Raw genomic sequence first — 18,222 nt, 5'->3', positions numbered from 1 at the left:
CTTCAGGTTTTCCAACAGTGAACCATCTTGAACAGACTTCTGGAAAAGCATTTGGGCACATTAAGGAAATGGGTACAGCAGTTTCTGTCAGCATTTTATTCTGCTGTCAGTGTTTGATTCTTCTTTCAAGGTTCTCATTTTCTGTATGGATGTGTGATCTATCTGAAATGGGTGTGTGTGAGAATCACAGACAATGCAATGAGAGATATATATATATATAATCATATGCACATACATATATATATATATATAAATATATATATATATATATATATATATATATATATATATATATATTCACTGTTTGTATGTAAGGACAGAAAGATATCACAATTACCGCCATTCTAAAAATGAAAGGGAGAGGACTTGTGCCACACCATTACATAGCAGGTGTGCTGCTTTCAAAGGCTTCCCTCCCTTCTCTTCAGGGCTCCAAATACACACACAAAATACACCTTCTGGCAGACAAATGGAAATGCTCTCTCCACTTGTCCTTTTGCCATCCCTTTTGTTTTTACTGTGTCAGTGAAAGACTGACCGAGCAGTCAGCTTCAGAGCAGACCAATGCACTTCCCTCTTCCTTCCTTTTTCACTTCAACACTCCACCACCACCCCCTCCCTCCCTCCCCTACCCCCCACCCTCCTCTCCCCTTCAAATGGATTTTCTCATAACAGGACCCCTGGGGGGAAAGGACAAGTAGATGTCCCTATCTATACCTGTCCCGAGGACAACCAAAAATGATCTGGGATCAATTTGTGGATATTGCCATAATTGTACCACCACCACCACCCAAAACCTACAGCCCAAAGCCTGCACACCTCATCCCCCACCCTATGCACTCACAATACTTAGCACTTACATGCAAACAGTGATATCCAAACCATAACTGACAGCAATGAGGGGTGTCTGGGAGGGGATGAAGGTGGGGGAGGTACCTGTCAACACCAAAATGTTGGCATGGTGGCGTCTGCATTTTGAACACACATTGATGAAGAATGCGAACCTACGTTAAAGCAAGCAACCAACCCCACCACACGCTTAAGAGCCTTCATTCTCAACTCAACACAGCAATACCTTGAGTCCCAACACTTACAGCCTTCAGTCCTTACCAAACACTTACAGCCTTCAGTCCTTACCAAACACTTCAGTCTTTACCAAACACTTACAGCCTTAAGGACCCAAACACTTACAGCCTTCAGTCCTTACCAAACACTTACAGCCATCAGTCCTTACCAAACACTTACAGCCTTCAGTCCTTACCAAACACTTACAGCCTTCAGTCCCAACACTTAAGCCTTCAGTCCTTACCAAACACTTGCAGCCTTTAGTCCCAAACACTTACAGCCTTCAGTCCTTACCAAACACTTACAGCCTTCAGTCCTTACCAAACACTTACAGCCTTTAGTCCCAAACACTTACAGCCTTCAGTCCTTACCAAACACTTCTTACAGCCTTCAGTCCTTACCAAACACTTCTTACAGCCTTCAGTCCTTACCAAACACTTACAGCCTTCAGTCCTTACCAAACACTTACAGCCTTCAGTCCTTACCAAACACTTACAGCCATCAGTCCTTACCAAACACTTACAGCCTTCAGTCCTTACCAAACACTTACAGCCTTCAGTCCTTACTAAACACTTACAGCCACCAGTCCTTACCCAACACTTACAGCCTTCAGTCCTTACCAAACACTTACAGCCTTTAGTCCCAAACACTTACTGCCTTCAGTCCTTACCAAACACTTCTTACAGCCTTCAGTCCTTACCAAACACTTACAGCCACCAGTCCTTACCAAACACTTACAGCCTTCAGTCCCAACACTTAAGCCTTCAGTCCTTACCAAACACTTGCAGCCTTTAGTCCCAAACACTTACAGCCTTCAGTCCTTACCAAACACTTACAGCCATTAGTCCTTACCAAACACTTACAGCCTTCAGTCCCAACACTTAAGCCTTCAGTCCTTACCAAACACTTGCAGCCTTTAGTCCCAAACACTTACAGCCTTCAGTCCTTACCAAACACTTACAGCCTTTAGTCCCAAACACTTACAGCCTTCAGTCCTTACCAAACACTTACAGCCTTCAGTCCTTACCAAACACTTACAGCCTTCAGTCCTTACCAAACACTTACAGCCTTTAGTCCCAAACACTTACAGCCTTCAGTCCCAACACTTACAGCCTTCAGTCCTTACCAAACACTTACAGCCTTCAATCCTTACCAAACACATATAGCCCAATGTCAACAGTTCCAAACGTAAAGCGTCTGCTGCTACATCCATACACATCTCCTCAGTGAAATCTACCAAAAATACTCAATGATGCATATGAAGTTCAAGAAGATGCTGACGACTCTTTGCAAGTTTTTCTTCCATTTTCCGATGCCAAGTTCGCAACTTACGTGAAACCTGTACCTTACACATCTTGATTAGAGGGCCAAGTTCAACACTGCAGTTTAAAGTTCACAGATATACATCAAAACAACAAAGTCAAATGGAGTATCATCAGACATATATATCAAAACAGGACAAAACTCCAAGAACACAGAAGGAATGCTTGAATGACATCAGATTTGACAAAGTTTGCAAAACAGCTTCAGGCTGGGCAAGTCTCACCTCTCCAGTTCACACACACACACACACACACACACAAAGGCAGGTTTAAAGAAAAGGCTGGGCAGGAGGGGTAAGAATAGGGAGGGGGGATGAGAAACACACACACACACACACACACACACACACACACACACACACACACACACACACACACACACACACAGAGGCAGGTTTGAAGAAAAGGCTGGGCTGGAACAGTAAAAACAGGAAAGGGGGAGAGAGAAACACACACACACACACACACACACACTACTGATATATCGTTCACCAAGCTTCTTCAGTCTGCATGGCTGTCCCAAAGTCGTTTCTCTCCGACTGGTCCTGATAGAAAGCACTTTCCACACAGGAGGAAGAAGGAGGAGGAGGAGGAAAACAAATCATGAAACAAACAAACAAAAAAAAACATGATCACTCCTAGCAGAAAGCTACTAAACAATAACGGTAGCATCCTGGGGTCTCTCTCTCTCTCTCTCTACGAAGACTAGAGGTTTGTGCTGGACACATCTCCTGGCAAATGAAGACTGTGGAGATAGGAGACTGGGGATGGAGGGTGTCATCGGTTGATCCAGCGCTGTGTGGATTCCTCCCAGTCTGTGTTGCCCCCTTCCTCCTCGTCGGTACGGATGAACGATTCCTCGTCCGTCTGCAGGTAGCTCTCCTCGTCCGTGGTGTACCGGCTGCTGGTCATCTCCTGACGCAACACAAGCCACGTTCAGCAGGTCACCAGTTTGTATTTGTATTTGTATTACTCTGTTTTGTCACACCAGATTTCTCTGTGTGAAATCTAGGCTGCTCCCCCCAGGGAGAGTGCATTGCTACACTGACAGCGCCACCCTTTTTTTTTGTATTTTTTTCTGCATGCAGTTTTATTTGTTTTCCTATCAGTGGATTTTTCTACAGAATACTGCCAGGAACAACCCTTTTGTTGCTGTGGGTTCTTTTACATGTGCTAAATGCATGCTGCAAACGGGACCTCCATTTATCATCTCATCCAAATGACTAGCATCCAGACAACACTTAATGTTTAGTGGAGGGGGAGAAAATACTGGCGACTGCCGGTGTGATTCGAACCAGAGCGCTCAGTTTCTCTGGCTTCCTAGGCGGACGCGTTACCTCTTGGTCATCACTCCAAACACATAAGGTTTACATCTAAATACTATCATTATCAACTGTATGGTAGTCAGGCGTGTCCAACTATGACCATCAGAACAGCAGAGGAGCCAACCACTGTCCCAGTCATCTGGACTAGAATTTGATTATAGTGGTGAATGTATTGCCCAAGTTACATCTCCACTCTCTCGGCCAAGAGGGTTTTAGGACAGTCAGCGTTGGGATGGTTCCCAAAAGGCCAGCTAGCCCCCAAGGCTGCAGTGCAATCTTGAGCCAGCGCAATCTTGCCTCCTAGTTTGAGAGTCAAAGTCCTTCACAAAAGACTAAGCAGTAAATGACTTCCCATTGCAATGGAGAAATCATTGATGATACAGCTCTCACTTTGTTTTTGGCCTAACTGTAAGCTTATGTCAATCTGTGATATAATCTTAAGAGAACAGAAAAGGCCTCTAATTATTATTCTTCTTATAATCGCTATCATTATAATAACCATTATTGTCATTATTGACATTGTATAGCACCTATCATCAGTCAGAGACCACGCTCTAAGCGCTTTACAAATGTGCAGCTATTTGCACAACAGGCTATCTGGCTATCCACCTGGGTAGAGCTAACTGACAGCTAGCTGCCTCTTGGCAGTCATCTTTCGATTCTTTTTTTTTTTTTTTTTTTTTTTCTTTTCTTTCTGATTCTTGTGTGTCATTCAGGCAGACTTCAATCTCCGTGTCACAGTTACTAGGAGCACTTCAATAGACACGGTCTGTTTTACTTACAGCACATAAAATGGAAAATTGTTTCATAGCTTTACCATCTTGTTCACAATATGTCATACACACACTTCTTTCTCTCTCTCTCTCTCTCTCTCTCTCTCTCTCTCTCTCTATTGTTGTCATCTAGCTGGGCATTATAAATTTCTTTTAGAAAGGAGAAACATCAATGATGAGATGCTATTATCTAAATGGATCTTAATGTTAAGCGGTCTTTGTAAGAAAACAGTAAATATCATGAATGAACACACAATGAACATATACACAAAACATAATCCTACTGTCCCCCAACATCTCAGAGCAAACTAACCATGTTCAACAACATATACACAAACAGAATCCCACTATCGCCCCACCTCCACCCCCCATCCCAACATGTCCAAGCAAACTAACTGCACAAAACAATATCCCACTATTCCCCGACATGTCGGAGCAAACTAACCTTGTTCAATGAGCATGTACACAAAACAGAATCCCACTATTCCCCGACATGTCGGAGCAAACTAACCTTGGGGTTTCCATCGTACAGCTCGGCTTCCTCATCTGTTTTGAAGCTGACACTCTGCTCCTCGTCAGTTCGAACATAGGACTCTGCGTCGTCTGTCGCTAAGAAGCTTTCATCGTCTGTTCGTGCGTATGACTCTGCATCGTCCATTGCCGTACATCTGAAACCAATGACAGCAATGCCAGTGTATCAGAGGTTCAATAAAGGTGGGTTAAAAAAAACAAAGAACAACTGAAATATCTACATAAATTACTGTGCACTTTTCTCACAGCTCCAGGTTTCAAAGAGTTGAAAATGAGCCTTCCTTTTTCCCCCGCTTGCCATCCCCCCCTTCCATTGTTGTGTTCAATGCTCTGGTTCTGCAAACATTTGCCTTTTTCAACTCAGTTTCTAAGTCCAGGACTGTTCATAGCTGTGCGTATCTAGATATCCCTCAGACGTATTAAGAAGTTGTCCGTTTGACCTTAAGGAAACTTATCAATGCTCTGTTTAATGAGAAACCTGTACTTAATGCTACTTGCTGTGAGTAATTGTCTAGAAAACTGGAAAGCAAACAACAAATACAAAAACAGAAAATTTGCACAGACTTAAAACAATAATGCTCTACCAAAAATAGTGAATCATTGTTTCTCTTCATGTCACATTTTCAAGAAGGGTTTCAAACACAAGGAAATCTCATTTTATCTCCCATTTTTCTATAATACCCAGAACAAGAAAAGAAAATCAAATGATACAAAAGATATGCAGTGTATTCATTCAGAGGAAAAAGAGACTTCACTCTTAACTCTGTGTACAGCAATTTAACAACAATTATTGCCTGTAGGACAGAGCATAGGGGAGACAACCATTGCTCCACCAAATTTTCACATATACTTTGCTTGTATCAATGGATTTTTCAGAAGTTTCAATAAGCTTCATCCCCTTAACCCATTCAACCCTTGGGAGCTTACAGCCTCGGCAAGCTTCCCCTGTCACAGTGATGGGGAAAGGCACAGGAATGTACTGAAATCCAAACTGACGTGTGGACACAGATGAAAATACTGTAAAAGTTAGTTCCCTTTGCTTGCAGTAAATGCAAATGTAGAAACATGGAAACCGTTTTTCTGAAACACAGTTCAATGCCAGAGCATTGCTCAGGCACAGGGCTCAGTGATTTAAAATACAGCTACCTCTTATCATTAAACTAGTGTCAAACGTTGGTACTGACAGGCACAATATCCGAGTTGTTAAAGTGTTGGACTTTCAATCTCAGGGTCCTGGATTCGAATCACGGTGACGGCGCCTGGTGGGCAAAGGGTGGAGATTTTTCTGATCTCCCAGGTTAACATATGTGCAGACCTGCTAGTGCCCAAACCCCCTTAGTGTGTATATGCAAGCAGAAGATCAAATATGCACGTTAAAGATCCTGCAATCCATGTCAGCGTTCGGTAGGTTATGGAAACAAGAACATACCCAGCATGCACATCCCCGAAATTGGAGTATGGTTGCCTACATGGCGGGGTAAAAAAGTCATAAATGTTAATGTCCACTCGTGTACATACAAGTGAATGTGGGAGTTGCAGCCCACAAACGAAGAAAAAATGTTGGTATTGAAGATAGAGCTCTTAAGTACATAAAATAAATAGTTCTGCAATCCAATTTTGTGTGGCAAAACACAATGCTTGCTGTTCGACAATATGCCTCCAAAAGACAGTTGAATGTGTTGAACTGACACAAATGAGAAAACAGTCTCTTTGCCCTGTTTGAGATTGATGCGGGAAGAACTACTGCATAACCCACACCAACTCAGAAAGAATTCACAGCATTTACTGTTAATTCCTTACTGCTTTGAATGACCCTTCACTGTGTCCATGTGTTTATTTCCATGCAAGGCTGACTGCCTCTTGAAACTAAAATATCACTACTGCAGATCAAGGGAAGTAAGTGTCTTCCAGGTCTGCGCTTCCATGCTTCATCTGCAAAAACAAAATAAAATCAAAACTGGGGGATATCCAAGAAAAATAACCACCTTGAAACAAAGCAAAAAGAGTTGTGGCCTCACGTACCCTTCTTGCTCGTTATCACTGGTGGTCTGACTAGAATTCCCACTACGTTGGCGCCGTGCTCGCAGCTGGGCGAGAAAGTCTGACTCCTGCTTGAGGCGCCAGCGAAGGTCGTCCCTCCATGACTCCACATCGTCAGTGCCGGACGATCTCACCATCAGGTCATCCTCAAACTTCACATCTGCGCACACGACACAAAAACACTTTTAAAGCCTTCTTCTTCTTCAGCTAAGCACCAAAGAAAGATACAGAATAACAGAAATGAACAGTATCAGACAAAAGATACTGAACGTCACAGACTGACTCACAGATAGATGCGGAAAAAATGAAAGAGGAGAAAAAGAATGGAGAGGCGACAGATCATAAAAAAAATAATATTTTAGTTTCAATGTGTCAGAGCATCCAGGATTATCTACATCTGCTGAAAACAAAAAAGAAAAAAACTGAGGCTGATGCCTGTTTTTCAAACAAAAACTCGATGTGCCAATCAGGCCTTTAGACACCACCCCAGTTTTATGTAAAAAAAGAAGAAAAAAACGAATATATACATGCACACACAAACATAACCTCACACTGACACCAGTGTACAAACACACACACACACACACACACACACACACACACACAACCCATGCAACAATTTGCAGTCTCACAGACACCAAGGCACTACCCACAACCATTAATTCAAATAAAGAAATGTACCAAAAGACAAATACATTAACAGAAAGGACAGGCCAGTTTGGATAACAATTCAGCTCCATTTATCTACCTCATAATTATGACGGGCGCAATAGCCGAGTGGTTAAAGTGTTGGACTTTCAATCTGAGGGTCCCGGGTTCAAATCTCACTGATAGCACCTAGTGGGTAAAGGGTGGAGATTTTTTCCAATCTCCCAGGTCAACATATGTGCAGACCAGCTAGTGCCTGAACCCCCTTCATGTGTATACGCAAGCAAAAGATCAAATACGCATGTTAAAGATCCTGTAATCCATGTCAGCGGTTGGTGGGTTAGGAAACAAGAACATACGCAGCATGCACACCCCCAAAAGCGGAGTATGGCTGCCTACATGGCGGGGTAAAAACGGTCATACACGTAAAAGCCCACCTGTGTACATACGGGTGAACATGGGAGTTGCAGCCCACGAATGCAGAAGTTGATCTTCCTCACATATTAGCCTTCAGTACACGCCATCTCAGGGCATGAAAGATGTCCAAAAAACTAAACCAGTCCAAAATAAACTTAGAGATGAAAACAAACACACACATCCCTGAAGAGACTGATTCCAAACGAGTTTTATCTTAACCAGCTCAATCAATTTTCAGTTTGTTTTTCATGGAGGCATCATAACATTCAGACAAATCTGAGTACTCAGCACCACACCTGCTTGGCAGATGCCTGACCAGCAACATAACCAACTTGCAAGTCAGGCCTTGAGTGTATGCATATTTATTTGTGTACCTATCAGAGTGGATTTCTTCCACACAACTTGCCAGAGGACAGCACACCTGTTGCCATGGGTTCTTCTTCAGTGTGCCAAGTGCGTGCTGCACACGGGACCTCGGTTTATCGTCTGATCTGAATGACTTGATGCTCAGTTTGACTTTCTATTCAAACTTGGGAGAAAGGGCAAGACCGGGACTTGAACACAGACCCTCACAGACACTATTGGCAGACAAGCATGTTAACTATTTTGATCAATTAAAAGGATTAAAAATATTTTTTAAATTTATTAAAAAAAAATATTAAAAAAATTTAAAAAAGAGCAGGACACAGATCAAACAACATGACTTACCACTCAGTTTGGCGTTCAACTGATCATCATCATCTTCACTTCCGCTGTTTTCTGAAAAGACCACAGAACAGTGCAGATATAGACATGAGCTCACATGGACTGTGGCAGCATTCATGGCATTGTCAGGACTTCAATATCAACATTTAATTTCAACACATTTTCAGCTGATTTTGCAAAATTTTTAGCTACATTCCTCTCTGTCTGGACTATTCTATGGAATGATGCATGTATACAGAGGATACAGTTATGAAAAAGTTAAATAAACATAACTACCAGAAACATAAACAAACACAATTGAGGTCTTGCATGCAGTATGCACTTTGCACACTGAAAAAGAACCCGTGGCAACGTAAGTGTTGTCCCATTTACAAAAAATCTTAAGAGGGTATCCACTCTGATGGGTACACACAGTTCCTCCACCACAGCGGGGTGACACCTACCTGAGTTCAGTTCTTTCACCATGGAGACGTGGCCCTGGTAATATATACCTGAGTTCAGGTCTTTCACCAGAGAGACACGGTCCAGGTATGAATGAGAGACATGGCCCTGGTAATACATACCCGAGTTCAGTTCTTTCACCAAGGAGACGTGGCCCTGGTAATACATACCTGAGTTCAGGTCTTTCACTAGGTAGACATGGCCCTGGTAATACATACCTGCGTTCAGTTCTTTCACCAGAGAGGACACAGCCCTGGTAATTCATACCTGAGTTCAGTTCTTTCACTAGGGAGACATGGCCCTGGTAATACATACCTGAGTTCAGGTCTTTCACCAAGGAGACATGGCCCTGGTAATACATTCCTGAGTTCAGGTCTTTCACCAGAGAGACATGGCCCTGGTAATTCATACTTGAGTTCAGTTCTTTCATCAGAGAGACATGGCCCTGGTAATTCATACCTGAGTTCAGTTCTTTCACCAAGGAGACATGGCCCTGGTAATTCATACCTGAGTTCAGTTCTTTCACCAGAGAGACATGGCCCTGGTAATTCATACCTGAGTTCAGTTCTTTCACCAGGGAGACATGACCCTGGTAATTATACCTGAGTTCAGTTCCTTCACCAAAGAGACATGGCCCGGGTGATACATACCTGAGTTCAGTTCTTTCACCAAAGAGACATGGCCCGGGTGATACATACCTGAGTTCAGTTCTTTCACCAAGGAGACATGGCCCTGGTAATACATACCTGAGTTCAGTTCTTTCACCAGAGAGACATGGCCCTGGTAATACATACCTGTCCAACTCCTTCACCAGAGAAGACATAGCACTGGTGTCATGCAACAAGTTCAGTTCTCTCACCAGAGAGGACAGAGCATTGGTGATACATATCCGACTTCTTCTACTTCTTTTTTTTTCTGTATTCGTGACCTGCAACTCCCACGTTCACTCATATGTACACAAGTGGGCTTTTACGTGTATGACCGTTTTTACCCCGCCATGTAGGCAGCCATACTCCGCTTTCAGGCTAGTATTTGCGTATTTGATCTTCTGCTTGCATATACACACGAAGGGGGTTCAGGCACTAGCAGGTCTGCATATATGTTGACCTGGGAGATTGTAAAAATCACCGCCCTTTACCCAACAGGCGCCATCACCATGATTCGAACCTGGAACCCTCAGACTGAAAGTCCAACACTTTAACCACTCGGCTATTGCACCCGTCATACCCGACTCCAACTCCTTCACTAAAGAGGACATGGCATAAGTGACACCCACCCAAATTCAGTTCCTTAACCAGAGAGGACATAGGCCTGGTGATGTTAAATTCTTTCACCAGAGAGGACAAGTCATGGCATGGGTGACACCTACCTGAGTTCAGTTCACTAGAGAAGACATCACATTGGTGTCATGCAACCGAGTTCCATTCTTTCACCAGGGAGAAGATGGCATTTGCAACACCTACCAAAGTTCAACTCCTTCACCAGAAAGGACACAGTCCTGGTGATACATACCTGATTCAGTTCCTTCACCAGAGAAGACAGCACTGGTGTCATGCACCGAGCTCAGTTCTCTCACCAGAGAAGACAAGGCATTGGTGACACCTACCTGAGTTCAGTTCCTTCACCAGAGAGAACACACCCTGGTAGTACACACCTGAGTTCAGTTCTTTCACCACAGAGGACAAAACCCTGGTTACACATACCCAAGTTCAACTCTTCCACTGGAGAGGACATGGCATGGGTGACACCTACCTGAGTTCAGTTCCTTCACCAGAGAGGACAAGTCATGGCATGGGTGACACCTGCTTGAGTTCAGTTCACTAGAGAAGACATCGCATTGGTGTTATGCAACCGAGTTCCATTCTTCCACCAGGGAGAAGACGGCTTTTGCGACACATACCTGCATTCAGCTCCTTCACCAGAGAGGATATAGCACTGGTGATACACACCTGAGTTCAGTTCTTTCACCTGACAGAAGAGATACATACCAGAGTTCAACTCATAACACGGGGGACACCTACCCGAATTCAGCTCCTTCACCAGGGAGGACATGGCATTGGTGACGGAGTCAGCAGCCACCAGCAGGTCGTTGCGCAAGCTGCGGGTGTGGGCGGCCGACAGCGAGGGCCCCTGGAAGGCCTGGCGCACGTCCCCCCCTACCCCGGTCAGCGAGGAGTCCAGAGGGGTGCCCGGGGTGCTGGCGCTGGCTCCGGCTGCTCCCGCGCCCATCCCCACCCCCGCGGGGCTCGAACCCAGGCTGGGGATCACCGCCCCCCCTGCACCACGCGCCTGGCTGGTCTGGGCAGCCGCAGCGAAGGTGGGCGACAGCCCTGACCTTGACCTTGGGGAGCTATTGGGCGTGGAGCGAGGGGAGCTGGGCTGATTCTATGTAAAGACACACACACAGACACACATACACAGATGTACAGTAATTGGTGAGAATGAGAGCACAGGTGTGACAAGCCTACTTTAACAAAGAATCAGAGGATAAGCACAAGACATGACTTGAACACAACACATGACGTTAATCAAGGTATTTTAAATGATTTCCATTAATCTGTGATGGTGGGTAGATAGCTGCAATTTCTATTAGTAACTGCTAGCAGTATAAGACTGACGACAACTCCACCCAATACCTCAACACTCCATTGTTAGATGTGTTTTGTTTTTAGTTCTTTTGTGTGTGTGTGTGTGTGTGTGTGTGTGTGTGTGTGTGTGTTTCTCAATACACCGCCCTCCCCACGTCCAATCCTTCACCCATTCTCCACATCCATTGCATGAGAATACATCCATGTGTTGAAACGAAGGAAGGCGTACATGTCTTAATCACCTTGCAGTAAACAGACAATAAACCAATGAGAAGGAGGAGAAATCATAATGTCAAATATGAACAAAGAAAAACAAGATGCTGTCAACCTATGCTACACACACCAACAGTCCACACAAATCAAACAGTATCAGAATCAGAATCAGAAGCTCAAGGAGGCATCACTGCGTTCAGACAAATCCATATACGCTACACCACATCTGCCAAGCAGATGCCTGACCAGCAGCGTAACCCAACGCACTTAGTCAGGCCTTGAGAAAAATTGTTTTAAAAATAAAATAAAATAAAATAAAATAAAATGAAAATAAAATAAAATAACAAAACAAAACAACACAAACAAACAAAAGAAAACAAAAAAAGTAAATAAATAATAGATAAATATATATATAAAAAAAAGAACTACTACTACTACTAATAATAATATTTATAAGGCGCAAAAACTTGATGAAGTAAACTGTAAGCGTACAAAAAAAATAATAAAATAAAAATAAAAAATCAAACAGAGGTGGAATAATGGCATCTGACTGACGCACATACCAGATACCCTTCAGAAGGGAGAATACACACTTGACTCCCCGCAACCAACCCAATTTTATCACATTACTGACTGTCATCCAAATTCATCACACATCCAACTAAAATCTCACTCACAACCAACTGAACTTTATCCCACACACAACTGAATTTGATCACACAATCAAGCAAATACAGCCCCAACAACTGATTCTGATTCCCAGTCTAAGTATCATGTTGGCGCATACCACAACCAACTAAAAAAAAAACAAAGACAAATTCACCCACGCCTGATTCAGTCCATGTTGAGATTTTAATACAGTTGAACCATAACCATCGTGGTTTATCATAACTACATTATCAAGCTGAACCATAAACACACTAACAGAGTGAACCATAACTACATAATCAGGCTGAAACTGAACTATAACTACATTATCAAATTGACGAACCATATCCACGTTATTAAGCTGAACCATCACCACATTATCAGGCTGAAACTGAACTATAACTACATTATCAAATTGACGAACCATATCCACGTTATTAAGCTGAACCATCACCACATTATCAGGCTGAAACTGAACTATAACTACATTATCAAATTGACGAACCATATCCACGTTATTAATCTGAACCATTACCACATAATCAGGCTGAAACTGAACTATAACTACATTATCAAACTGACAAACCATATCCACGTTATTAAGCTGAACCATCACCACATTATCAGGCTGAAACTGAACTATAACTACATTATCAAACTGACAAACCATATCCACGTTGTTAAGCTGAACCATTACCACATTATCAGGCTGAAACTGAACTATAACTACATTATCAAACTGACGAACCATATCCACGTTATTAAGCTGAACCATCACCACATTATCAGGCTGAAACTGAACTATAACTACATTATCAAACTGACGAACCATATCCACGTTGTTAAGCTGAACCATCACCACATTATCAGGCTGAAACTGAACTATAACTACATTATCAAACTGACGAACCATATCCACGTTGTTAAGCTGAACCATAACCACATTATCAGGCTGAAACTGAACTATAACTACATTATCAAACTGACGAACCATATCCACGTTATTAAGCTGAACCATCACCACATTATCAGGCTGAAACTGAACTATAACTACATTATCAAATTGACGAACCACATCCACGTTATTAATCTGAACCATCACCACATTATCAGGCTGAAACTGAACTATAACTACATTATCAAATTGACGAACCATATCCACGTTATTAATCTGAACCATCACCACATTATCAGGCTGAAACTGAACTATAACTACATTATCAAACTGACAAACCATATCCACGTTATTAATCTGAACCATCACCACATTATCAGGCTGAAACTGAACTATAACTACATTATCAAACTGACAAACCATATCCACGTTATTAATCTGAACCATCACCACATTATCAGGCTGAAACTGAACTATAACTACATTATCAAACTGACGAACCATATCCACGTTATTAAGCTGAACCATCACCACATTATCAAGCTGAAACTGAACTATAACTACATTATCAAACTGACGAACCATATCCATGTTATTAAGCTGAACCATCACCACATTATCAGGCTGAAACTGAACTATAACTACATTATCAAACTGACGAACCATATCCACGTTATTAAGCTGAACCATAACCACATTATCAGGCTGAAACTGAACTATAACTACATTATCAAACTGACATACCATATCCACGTTATTAAGCTGAACCATTACCACATTATCAGGCTGAAACTGAACTATAACTACAATATCAAATTGACGAACCATATCCACGTTATTAATCTGAACCATCACCACATTATCAGGCTGAAACTGAACTATTCCTACATTATCAAACTGACGAACCATATCCACGTTATTAAGCTGAACCATCACCACATTATCAGGCTGAAACTGAACTATAACTACATTATCAAACTGACGAACCATATCCACGTTATTAAGCTGAACCATCACCACAAAAGGAAGAAGGTGGCAGAACGATTACAATGCTTATCTACCAGTACAGTGTCTGTGAGGGTCAGGGTTTGAATCCCAGTCTCAGCCTTTCTCCCAAGTTTGACATACTGAAGAAGAACCCGCGGCAACGTAAGCGTTTGTCAAAATTTTGTGGAAGAAATCCACTCTGATAGGCAGAACAAATCATAAATATATCCATGCACTCACAGCCTGGCTCAGCCTGTTGGCTTTTGCTGGTGGTCAGCCAGGCTTCTGGGAAGACACTGAAACTTCCGCTTCTTTTTCTTCCACAGTAATTCTCTCTCTTCCGTTATTTCTCTCTCTGTCCCCCATTGTTTTCCCCGGTTTCTTTCACTGTGTCTCTCTTCCTCCCTACGTCTGTCTCTATCACTCTTCTGAAACTGAAATGGGCAGCATCACCATGCCATTGACCCGGACCTTGAGCAGCTTCATGAGGTTCTCCAGCTGCACCATGAGGTCTTTGCGCGACTCCTGCAGGGCCGACATGCGACTCTCCAGCTCCTCCTTGCGCTGCCTCAGCAGTCGCAGCTCCGCCAGCAGGGTGGGGTTGTAGGAGCTGGCGTTGCCCAGGTCCGTGGCGTACGACTCCTGCTCCAGGCGCAGGCGCTGTATCTCCCGCATTATCTCCCTGCACACCGTCCATGACTCTTGCATTATATCCCTGCACACTGTCCATATCTCCTGCATTATCTCCCTGTACACCGTCCATATCTCCTGCATTATCTCCCTGCACACCATCCATATCTCCTGCATTATCTCCCTGCACACCGTCCATGACTCTTGCATTATCTCCCTGTACACCGTCCATATCTCCTGCATTATCTACCTGCACACCGTCCATATCTCCTGCATTATCTCCCTGCACACCGTCCATGACTCTTGCATTATCTCCCTGTACACCGTCCATATCTCCTGCATTATCTCCCTGCACACCATCCATATCTCCTGCATTATCTCCCTGTACAACATCCATATCATCTCCCTGCACAACGTTCATAACACCCGCATTATCTCCCTGTACACCATCCATAACGCCCGCATTATCTCCCTGCACACCGTCCATATCTCCTGTGTTATCTCTATGCTCTATCACTTGTAGAGCAGTATGTTTTGCAATCTGTATCCACACCCACATTTCATAATGTTTGTTGTGTGAAAGGAGTGCAAATGAAAGGTGTTAAAACAGGAAAGCAAAACCCCTTTGCCTTCATTCTGGGAATCTGAAGTGAAGTAGCCAGAAGATCGAAAATGAATTTTGGAATGTATCTCACACAACATAAAGTTCAATTGCTTCTCAATGCTCAAGATGAACTGATATCCTTCTGAATCTATGTGTGTGTGTGTGTGTGTGTGTGTGTGTGTGTGTGTGTGTGTGTGTGTGTTTATGTGAGAGTATTGAAAGATGAGTTGTTACTTACAATGCACAGATGACTTTAACCTTGCGTAGTGGAGAACTATTCTAAACAAGAGAGTGAAGGGTGGGGGTGGGGACAGGGGGGACACATGGGAGGTAGCAGGTTAAGGGGGAACCACACACTAAAAAAAAAAAAAACACGATGAGTTGGTTTAAAACAATATATCCTTGACCTCTGTTCTTGACGAATGCATTCACAGGCGCAGTCATGATGTTACACAAAGTATACCAAGGTGCTCTGATTCTCTCTCTCTCTCTCTCTCTCTCTCTCTCTTTACTTATGCACTGCTCTTCAACTGTGTTGATGATGTTATCTTCTTATATTCCATCATAATATTTTGTGCTGTTTCATCACTGTTAAATACAACAATGCAACAGCTTTTCTTTTTTCAAAAAATATGTTCAGTATTTACTTAATATCTTAAGTCCTTTTTCCTGTCACTCCTGGTCGAAGGAATCAAATGTGTGAAGCTAAAGCGATAACAATAATTATGATAATAATGATGACAATAATGATTATCATCATCATCATCATTTAATTAATAACACCTTACAGTCTGTTTGCTTATCAGTCAGTCGGTCTCTCTCAGCAATTTATTCACCTGTTATTTGCATGTTGAGTCACCTGTTCTTTCCCTATCTATTCACCTGTTTTGCCAGTCTATTTACCTGTTCTTCGTCTATAAATTGAGCTATTCATAGCCTATCTCTTCACCTGTTCTTCACCAGTTTATTCACCTCTTCTTCTTTGTTTATTCACCTCTTCTTCTTTGTTTATTCACCTCTTCTTCTTTGTTTATTCACCTGTTCTTTGTCTTGTTTATTCACCTGTTCCTTACCAACATACTCACGTTCTTTTGTCAATTTATTCACCTGTTCTTTGTCTTGTTTATTCACCTGTTCCTTACCAACATACGTTCTTTTGTCAATTTATTCACCTGTTCCTTGTGTTATTCACCTGTTCCTTACCAACATACTCACCTATTCTTTGTTTATTCACCTGTTCTTTGTCTTGTTTATTCACCTGTTCCTTACCAACATACTCACCTATTCTTTGTTTATTCACCTGTTCTTTGTCTTGTTATTCACCTGTTCCTTACCAACATATTCACCTGTTCTTTTGTCAATTTATTCACCTGTTCTTTGTCTTGCTTATTCGATATTCACCTGTTCCTTACCAACATACTCACCTATTCTTTGTTTATTCACCTGTTCTTTGTCTTGTTATTCACCTGTTCCTTACCAACATACTCACCTATTCTTTGTTCATTCACCTGTTCTTTGTCTTGTTATTCACCTGTTCCTTACCAACATACTCACCTGTTCTTTGCCTCCAGCTGAGCCACCAGGTCTCGCTGGGCCCTGTTGGAATCCAGATTGTAGTGAAGTTCTGTTGGGCTCCGTGACTGCAACAGAGAAGCAGAGAGTTCCAGTTCCAGTTTCATAGGAAGGCGTCCCTGCGTTCAAATATATCAATATGCGCTCCATCATATCTGCTCACGTGAGCTCTCCTGAGTCTGACCCCCTGGATTCAGAACACTTGGTGGATCAAGGCTAGAGATTTTTCCACTCTCTCGTAGGTCAAAATAATTATCATTTGCCGTCCTGCTAGTGCCTGAACCCCACTGGTATGTACAGCACATGCAAAACATCAAATACGCACATCTAAGTTCCTTTTATCAAAGTCACCTTTCACTGAGTTATGGAAACACGAAAATACCCAGCATGCATCAACACTGACAGACTCATCAGCAAGCTGACGTTGGTCGTATAAAAATAAATTTAAAAAAAAAAAAAAATATATATATATATATATATATATCTCCCCATCTGAACAGTTCTGATACTGGCATAACACAGAACAAACTGTGACCAGCAGTGGAAAAAGAGAGAGAGTGAAATCGGGACAGTATTAGTCACTGCTAGTGTCTGAGTGTCTTTCCATGAAGTGAACAGCTCACACTGGCACGCAGTATTCATGGACACTAACGACTCTCCCTTCCGTTTAATGAGTTGCCAGTTCAGCCACGAAGGGTGAAGGAACACTGGCGAGGGAAGGGGTGGGGGGAAGCAGACAGGGGGGTGGGGGGGAGGGATCCCTGTGGATCTAATCACTGTGATCAGCACAAGGTCAGTCATCAGATTCAGGTGATGGT

At 42.7% G+C, this 18,222-nt stretch overlaps 1 protein-coding gene across 5 annotated transcripts in view; it reads right to left on the bottom strand.

Moving 5' to 3' along the window:
* Window positions 1-1,993: 1,993 nt before the first annotated feature.
* The window catches only part of LOC143294705 (dystrobrevin beta-like), a 109,486-nt gene continuing 93,257 nt past the window's right edge, over window positions 1,994-18,222 (bottom strand). For 3 of the 5 annotated variants that reach the window (XM_076606113.1, XM_076606115.1, XM_076606114.1), the window contains 7 exons: window positions 17,387-17,472; window positions 15,070-15,280; window positions 11,289-11,652; window positions 8,830-8,880; window positions 7,039-7,216; window positions 4,997-5,153; window positions 1,994-3,302 (listed from right to left, as the gene is read on the bottom strand). In XM_076606113.1, coding sequence (XP_076462228.1) covers window positions 3,165-3,302; window positions 4,997-5,153; window positions 7,039-7,216; window positions 8,830-8,880; window positions 11,289-11,652; window positions 15,070-15,280; window positions 17,387-17,472 — 1,185 coding nt within the window. In that variant the 3' untranslated portion in view covers window positions 1,994-3,164. The remainder of the gene's footprint in view (window positions 3,303-4,996; window positions 5,154-7,038; window positions 7,217-8,829; window positions 8,881-11,288; window positions 11,653-15,069; window positions 15,281-17,386; window positions 17,473-18,222) is intronic. The other 2 variants (XR_013056913.1, XM_076606116.1) reach the window with 2 other exon arrangements.

Source organism: Babylonia areolata, chromosome 20 (assembly GCF_041734735.1).
Source record: "Babylonia areolata isolate BAREFJ2019XMU chromosome 20, ASM4173473v1, whole genome shotgun sequence".
Classification (NCBI taxonomy): Eukaryota; Metazoa; Mollusca; class Gastropoda; order Neogastropoda; family Buccinidae; genus Babylonia; species Babylonia areolata.
This window is presented reverse-complemented; position numbering and strand designations above follow the sequence as displayed.